The 8,583-nt window shown below is 40.5% G+C and overlaps 1 protein-coding gene across 1 annotated transcript; it reads left to right on the top strand.

Annotated features, from left to right (window-relative positions):
* Positions 1-212: 212 nt before the first annotated feature.
* On the top strand, positions 213-8,381 carry RASL11A (RAS like family 11 member A). The gene is made up of 4 exons (XM_075592204.1): positions 213-700; positions 2,844-2,900; positions 3,183-3,262; positions 4,611-8,381. Exons 1-4 carry the CDS (start codon positions 580-582, stop codon positions 5,076-5,078), a joined length of 726 nt encoding a protein of 241 aa, XP_075448319.1. The 5' UTR covers positions 213-579; the 3' UTR covers positions 5,079-8,381.
* The last annotated feature ends 202 nt before the right edge of the window (positions 8,382-8,583 follow it).

Genomic DNA, 8,583 nt, shown 5'->3' with positions numbered 1-8,583 from the left:
GTCCCTCAGCGGATTCCCCGCTGTGTGCAGTGTATCCCAGTGACGTGGGGACTAGCAGCAGGGACAGCACGTCACCTCGCGTCACCCTGCCCGTCACCCAGCTCCGCCCCGCACTGCCCTGACTGGTTACACGGCGCGAGGCTGCAGCACCAGCCCCAGCGCGCAGCCCCGGCGCGCAGCCCGTGCCTGCACCCCCTGTCTGCAGCGTTTATAAGCGGATCCCAGAGCGCACAGACTGGAGAAGCTGAGGCAGGCAGCGCTGCATCTACTGTACCCGGCACTCGTCACCCCAAACCTCTGCATCTCTGCCTTTGCCCATCCATTGCAGAACATCTGTGTGCATTGACCACAGGCCAATTTGCAAGAGAAATATCTTTGCTTTTGCACTAATACAAAAAAAAGTGTGCACTGAAGATTAAACCCTATAGTGCCGGACTGAGGACAGATAACTTCACGGGTCCCCTCTCCTGCAGGAAGACCGGCTCCTTCGCCTGCCTTTTCCTGGTTGATGTCCTCGGGCACTTGCTGCAGCAGGAGGAGGAGGTGGGTGAGTCTTGGGGGCTTCCTCCACCCATTCCCATGCGTCTGCCGAACATGTCCAGCAACTTTCTGCTAGCGCCCATCCCGGAGACCGCGGATTATTTCACCGTCCGGGACATCCAGATGGCAGTGATGGGGACAAGCAGTGCGGGCAAAACCGGTAAGTGTCCCCCTCCCCAAGGGTCTCTGTGCTCCCGGGGGTAGGGGGGGGCTGCTTCCACTGGCAGCGAAAGGGTTAAGGACCAGAAGACATTAGAAGTGAAACATCAGGACTGACTCCAATGGATCAGTGTAACAATTATAGTTACTGTTATATTGTTACTTCATCACAAGCCTTTATTTTTGTATGAATGGACGAGGTGTCCCCCCCCCCCCCCCATTGGGATTTCGAACTCGTAACAAGTGACAGGTTAATAGAGCAGAAAAGAAATAACGTGTTTGATAGTTAGTGCTGCTGTTTGTGGAACAATTACTGTCAATCCTTCCTGTGTGTTTTTATGGGGAAGGTTGTAATCTATTTTACTGGTACACAACGTATCCATGTTTCTACTGCAGATACACTATATAGCATCACATTTAAAGGAAGGAAGCACATGTTCCCCATGATAAGTTGCAACCCATGAGGTAGCTCACAATGATGAAGTTCACTGTACTTCCAGCTCTGATATGTGACTGTATATTGACATTTTAAATGGCAGCCAGAGTCCATGTACTTGAGGGACCTTTTGGTATCTCAGTGGTTCCTCAGAATCCTACCTAGAGCTGTAACCTGTTGAGAGATGCAGAGAAGGTGTACCTGTTCCGGTTTGGAAGGGGTGTTTCAGCGGGCACCACGAGGCAGAAAAAACGTAGCAACTGCTGGACTGTGCTGTAAAGTGTCCTTTATTAAAGCATGGTTAAAAAGAGGGGGGAAAAAGGATGACACTTTACAGCACAGTCCAGCAGTTGCTACGTTTTTTCTGCCTCGTGGTGCCCGCTGAAACACCCCTTCCAAACCGGAACAGGTACACCTTCTCTGCATCCCTTGTCAGCTATGGAGCACACAGAACCGGCGTTCACACCGCATGTGAGTAAACCTGCTGCTTAAATGAGAGCCACCCCAGGCATACAAGATTATTCAATTCAGGGAAATTGCAGAGGTCAAGGGGGGGTCCAAACACTCCCTACTTACAACTCTGTATACCTCTGTTATACCTTGTGCCATCTAGGGGTTTAATGCATATAGCCTCAAGCATGCAATACCACACCAAGTGATCCGGTTTAAAACGCAGTTAAAAACATTTACTTTACAATTACTGTGGGTCACATATGCTCTGTAGCACTGGTTAATTGGGGCCACTTACCCCTTACAATTTTGTCCTGTTGAGAGATGGTGCTGATTCTTTTATTGGGGTAATCCCCACTCTGTATTATGTGGACTTGATTCAGTGGAACAATTAGAAAGTGGGTTAGTACCTGTCTTTACCCCTAATATTACCAGATTGCATCACAACATTTAAGAGGGGTCAATGTCCAAAGTAGTACTAATTAGAGTTTTTTTCCAGTATATATGCACCAGTGTATCAGATACACAAAAAAGTGAGGACTTTTTACACTTTCAGTGCTTCTTAGAATATTAATGAAGTAATTTGTTATTTAATGCTAAATCTCAAAATGACAAGTCCTTCCATCAATATGTGGGAGGGGTTGTAATAGATATTGGATGGCCAAGGGTTCAAATATTATTTAACCCTCTCTGAAATGTTAGCCTGACAACCCTTCTGCACTTGTCAAATGTTTCATTATTGTTGAGTCTTCTAAAAAAAAACAAATAGTGGAAAACTTTTTTTCAAATTGTTGAACTAGGTTTAAAGGGATAATATTAAGTGTTTCCGACTCCACCACTACACATACATTTCCAATTATAAAATAAATTACAAACTTAAGTCTGCTAACTTTTTTGTAGGCATTGTGTCCTATGAACTTTATAGGATACTGACATTGTGAGATATAGAGGTGATGAGGATACACAGAGTGGAGGGAACAACTGCTTCAAAGAAGTTTTTGGGACTAAAAGTAACAGAATATAGTTTTTTTGATGGCGTGCTTAAGAGGAAGAAACTTACCTCTGACATTTTTAGTAAGATGTAAGTGTTAACATCTCACATTAGCAGCTTTTCCAGACAGCAGTCATTTTAGGGCACAATGGATAACAATCTATGATGTACAAAAATATGTTGGTGTGCTTATTCATGCTTTGTCATCATCGCCAAAAATACAACAGATAAGGAAAATCAATTAACACACTTTTTTTTGTTTTTCAGCAATGATTGTTCGATTCCTTACAAAAAAATTCATCGGAGACTATGAAACCAACACAGGTGAGTGTTTAGATTTAGTCTAATCCAAGGGTCCTCAAGCCCCCCCAACAGGTCAGGTTTTCAGGGTATCGCAGCTTCAGTACAGGGGGCTCAGTCTCTGAAGCAGGGACTTATTGCACCTCCTGTGCTGAAGCAGGATATCCTGAACACCTGACATGAGGGGGGGGGGGGGCTTAAAGACTGGAGTTGAGCCCCCCTGATCTAATTGATTAAATGTAAAAATTGTATTTAGCAAAATATGAAATGAAATTAAAAATAACATATTTACAATTTATTCCATAGGGAATCTATACTCCAGACTTGTGCATATAGAAGGAGAACAGATATCTCTGCAGATCCAGGACACACCAGGCTGTTTACAGGTAACAAATATATCAAAAGCATATTTGTTTTTTTTTTACTAATTTGTTTGTTGAAAGTACTTTGGAAGTAAAATGTTGATAAATAATTTAAAGTGTTTGTTTTGAGAATATGTAGATGTACTGTAGATCAGAGGTAGCCAACTCTAATCATCAAGAGCTACCAACAGGTCAGGTTTTCAGGATATCCCTGTTTCAGCACAGGTGGCTCAATCAGTAGCTCAGTCAAAGACTGCACCACTAGTGCTGAAGCAGGGATATCCTGAAAACCTGACCTGTTGGTAGCTCTTGAGGACTGGAGTTGGCTACTCCTGGCATAGATGTTGCTATGACCGATAATGCCAACATTTAACTTTCTGCTTAGTACTGTATTTGAAAATACTAAGTATTTTTTCCTTAGAAGCTATGACATTCTTTGTACGGTTTACATTTAATTTCTGTACGGATTAGCAAAATCTGAATTTCTTGTAGTAAAAGGTGGAAATACTTTCAGAAAACACAGTCCAGAAAGGGTGTGGTGCTCAGAGACATAGAAAAATATGTACGCAATAAAGACATTTATTGATTTCATATCAGGTATTCCAATAAGGGAATGCAATCCGTCATATACCGGGGCTAGTGTGGGGGAAAGCCAATGCCTGCCTGAAACCTTCCAGGAGCAAAATTGCGGAAGGCTAACACATCCAGTGTCCAGAAGTAACATCGTTTAGGACTTTATGCTCAAATATTCACGCCTTCCCACAGCCATATAATAAGAACATGTAAACTGTGGGGGGGACCACAATGAACTAACATATTGATGAGTCTGGCCATCCATTGTGCAGTTACTTTAGGCTTCCGTGTGCAGTGCCCCAGATGTAGAAGCAGGAAACTTAGTGAGAAGAGCGGTGCACTACAAATGAGGAAATAAAAAAAGTAGAGATGTGCGCTCCAGTAAAAAAATATATATCTTTAATAGGTCATCTTAAAAAGCAGAGGTTAAGCCCACCTACGCGTTTCACGCCATAGCGCTTTTAAGCATTATTACTAGGAAAAGAGTCTTTATTACTTGGCTATTGTACTATATTAAGAGCACACAATGACCTAATAGAAACCATGATTATATAACAGAAAAGTTAATGTCTAGTTTTGCATGGCATTGGTGCGTGCTTGGTGACAGTTAATATTGTATAATATACATTGTTTTCTGTGCACCAAGTCAACATAGAGGTTCAACTTAGTCAATGACTTGGAAATCATGTGTGTCTTATTTTGTATTGTTATTTTAAAATTGAAGCCCTGTGTGTTCCTATCTTGATATTTACGGTATGTAAGAACAGCCTTCATCGTTTTGTCTATGTTTTTCCTGCAGGTGGAAGATGATGTAGCCCAAGCTCCAGACATTTCGAGATATGTGCATTGGGCCGAAGGCTTCCTTCTTGTGTATTCAATCACTGACTATAGGAGCTATCAGTGCATTCGCCCTCTTTATCAGCAAATCCGGAAAGTGCATTCAAATTCTAAGATCCCCATCATTATAGTGGCCAATAAAGGAGACCTTCTCCACGCAAGACAGGTCCCATCTGACTCAGGAATACAGCTGGCAAATGAACTAGGCTGTGCTTTTGTGGAAATCTCAACTAGTGAAAACTGCGAGGACGTTTGTGATGTGTTCCAGCATCTTTGTAAAGAGATCAGCAAAGTACAAACCACGAGTGCTGGAGACAAGAGGAGAGGCTCGCACGTACCTCGACCAAAGTCACCCAACATGCAAGATCTAAAGAGACGTTTCAAACAGGCTTTATCTTCTAAAGTTAAAACTCCCTCTCCGGTGGCATAGCACTCGTACTGACAGGACTCTATATTTTTAATACAAATGTTAGCAATATTTATTTTTTGTAATGCATATCAACAATTCAAAGTGTATTTTTTTTTGTGTACACATAGAATAGACCAGTTTGGCATATTTTGGATCAAATCTATTTTTGCTTATGTGCGCCAGCAAAAGCTATTGAATCAATTTGAACTCTCCATTGTTAGAGGTTGTCTACAAGACAGGGCACTGCTCTCTTTGCAGGTAGAGATGTGTCCTTGCTTGCTAAATAATGGACTTTTAACACATAGGTTCACTGACACATTTAGCTATACATATCTTGAATATTTAATGTATTTGGCTGGTAGATTTCTGATGGAATGTTAATTTGTCAACTGAATACAATGTCTTAAACCTTCTTCTATTAATTGTATTTGCCTCTGATTTTTATGACAAATTATTCCTGGAATTTATTGTATTTTCATGTAACAACATAATCCAGAGGCAAGAGACATGGCACCCGGCCAACATGTAAGATTCCCTACAGCCTGACAAAACGCTGACACAAAAATACCTGATTTTCTTCCCCATTGATTGTTGAAACATCTGCCATTTTTCTGTGCCAGATTTAAATGTATTCAGGCAAGGCCAGTGTGTTAAACTTCATTATTACTCTGTGCAAAAGTATTCCTGTGTGTGTATGTGTATGTGTATATATTTATATTTATTATTTCAGATGTCTTTTGGCCTCAGTACAACATTTCAGTAATAAATTATATTACTTATGGGATTTTTGCAGCTCTGACACATTACTAAGAATCCCTTTTCTGTTCGGACTTATGTGGACAAATAAAAATAATTTTAATATATGTATATCATATATTAGTATTAAAAGCCAATGTCACTAAAAAGTTATATATAAATAGCTGACTTCAGGGTAATCACACCATTTAACTTTGCTAACTCGTGAATCAACTGAAAACTTGCAAATCTTTATTAAATGGATTGGAACCGGGAATTCCCCTGAGTGTAACTGCACTATTTTCAGCTCTGGAGTTCCCACAGTTCTTGAGTTACCAGTAATGTTAACCGTGTTACTTTCTGGATTCTAAAGGGGATTTAAATGGCCATCCAATAGGAAACCACAGCCATTGATATGGTGGCTTCCTATTGGCCTAAGATTTGGTGGTCATTTTGTTTGCCATGGAAGGAAATTGATACCCAGTAACTTTACCAGTAAGTATATTGGGAACTTCGGGTTGCCAGAGCTGAAAATGGAACGGTTCAGCTACAGAGGACCACCCGATCTCCCATTGTGGACTCTAAAAAAAAAAAAAAAGTAGGGACGATTGCTGCATTAAGATTGATATTAATGCATAGTGTAACATTGATTACATGCAAATCTGTATTTGTTTACATTACACACTGTATGTTGTACACATATTTACATTTTTCATGAACTCTTATTCATGTATTTATTTCTCAGTACAAAACAGAATAATTTAGACTTAAATAGACGCTGCATTAACCTAGCTTATCAAACTTAAAGAGACCTCTGTGATCTGGAAAACTGAGCTGAATCTCCTGAATCCTCCCTGCATGGAAACACTTTACGCATGCACTGCACTTTTACTCAAACAGCACATAGGCTAAGGCCCACAGAGGCACTTGAGCTGTCTGTAAGGGGTCTTCGGTCATAGCACCGCTTAATAAATAAGGGTGCGGCAGACAGTCATTTGCAGCTTTTGTATTGATTCTGGATCTAAATCAGTCTCCAAAGCTATTTATTTTATGCTGTGGGTTTTTTTGAGATCTCAGATCCTAAAAAATGAACTTTTCGCATTGTTACATACATTTTTTGTTGATTTACTTGCTCAAAATATTTTTTCAGCAAAAAATAATTGAGATGAATATTTAGTTTTTAAGTTTGGCCATGGAAAGTATAACCCATAAGCTGCATTTATTTTGACCAAATATGCCAGTGGCTTTAAAAGACATAGGGGCCTATGCAGAGAGCAGCGCTATTTCGAAATTCGCCATTTTTTGGAGAAAATCGCGCAGAAAGCAGCAGAAAATGGCGAGTTCCGAAAAACGCGCCATTTTTTCTTTTCTATTTGTAAAACTCGCCTCGCGGCTGGCGAGAACCTCAATCTCGCCAGTTTTAAAAATATCCTAATGCAGAGAGGCGCGAACGGCATCTAGCGGCTGTTCGCGCCAATAAAATGGCGCGATTGTCTCCTTTTTGCCTCGCCAGAAAAAATTGGCAAGAAGCTGCCGCTCGCGGCCATTGCAAAGGGAAAAAAAAGGCGCGAATTTGTTTTTACACGTTTCTGAAGCGCGCATCTCGCCAATTTAAACTCGCCACACGCATCCATGTTAAACATAGCAGAATTCGCACTTTTCTGCATATGGAGAATAAAACTCTCCAAAAAAGCTACTTTTTAATAAATTCGCCAATTTTAAAATTCGCTGCTCTCTGCATAGGCCCCATACAGTATACAGGTATAGCTCTGTACATTTTGCAGTATTTTAAATACTTAAATATAGTTACATAGTAGATGAGGTTGAAAAAAAGACATACGTCCATCAAGTTCAACCTATGCTAAATTTAGATGACAAATACTTTATCCTACATCTGTACTTACAGTAAATTGATCCATAGGAAGGCAAATAAAACCCCCCAGTGAAATATCATATAATGAGTCAACAAACAAAAAGTGATAGACAGCACTCAAAACTATGATAGCAACTAACTTAATGCAGGCTGCATCCCCAAAAAGCAGGAGTGAAAAAGAGATACGTTGCTGCCAAGTATCAAACGGTTTAAACGATTTGATTTTGCTATTTATTGCTCACTACTTTGGAACTCTTGCTGCTTCTGGACTACTATGAGCTGCTGCTCTGCTGCTTAGCTTATTATCTCTGATTGTGGGATTTATCTGAACATTAGTTGGGGAAAGAGGGATAAGGGAAGTACTTTATGGTCCTTCTGGACCCGAGGGAACGGGCCTGAAGAAGAGGTATTCACCTCGAAACGTTGCCCCCTAATATTCCCTCCCCCTAGTGTGTTTGTTTTCCCCACACCTTGTTTATTGTCTTTCTCACTCCCTTACCCTGTGTTCTTTCTCCATACCATGTATACCCTAAACGAGGTTTGTTATCCATTGTGAGACATCACTCCAAGTTATTGTTATCTTGTGTATACATTACATTATTTTCATTTTGGACTTTTTTTCCTGGTTGACCATTTCTTCGGTAGAGTCAGTGAGTGCTGGAACATTTGTTGATATTATCATATAATGAATCTCATAAGGGGAAAATAAATTATTTCTTGACTCCAATAATTGGCAATCAGCTTCCCATGTTTACTTATTTAGTTATTTTTTGAACATATCTATTGTATCTGCCATCACAATCTCCATGGCTAATGAATTCCCCAATTTAACTGCCCTTATTGTAAAGAAGCCTTTCTTTTGTTGCTGGTGAAATTCCTACAACCTTAACCCTTTCCGGTCGAATGTCAGAATATAGC

This window comes from Ascaphus truei, chromosome 3 (genome assembly GCF_040206685.1).
Source record: "Ascaphus truei isolate aAscTru1 chromosome 3, aAscTru1.hap1, whole genome shotgun sequence".
In the NCBI taxonomy this organism is placed as follows: Eukaryota; Metazoa; Chordata; class Amphibia; order Anura; family Ascaphidae; genus Ascaphus; species Ascaphus truei.
This window is presented reverse-complemented; position numbering and strand designations above follow the sequence as displayed.

Coding starts and splice junctions, on each gene's coding strand:
- RASL11A (XM_075592204.1), top strand. CDS start 580: ATGCGTCTGCCGAACATGTCCAGCAACTTTCTGCTAGCGCCCATCCCG. Junction 701..2,843: donor AAGCAGTGCGGGCAAAACCG/GTAAGTGTCCCC, acceptor TTTGTTTTTCAG/CAATGATTGTTCGATTCCTT. Junction 3,263..4,610: donor ACACACCAGGCTGTTTACAG/GTAACAAATATA, acceptor TTTTTCCTGCAG/GTGGAAGATGATGTAGCCCA.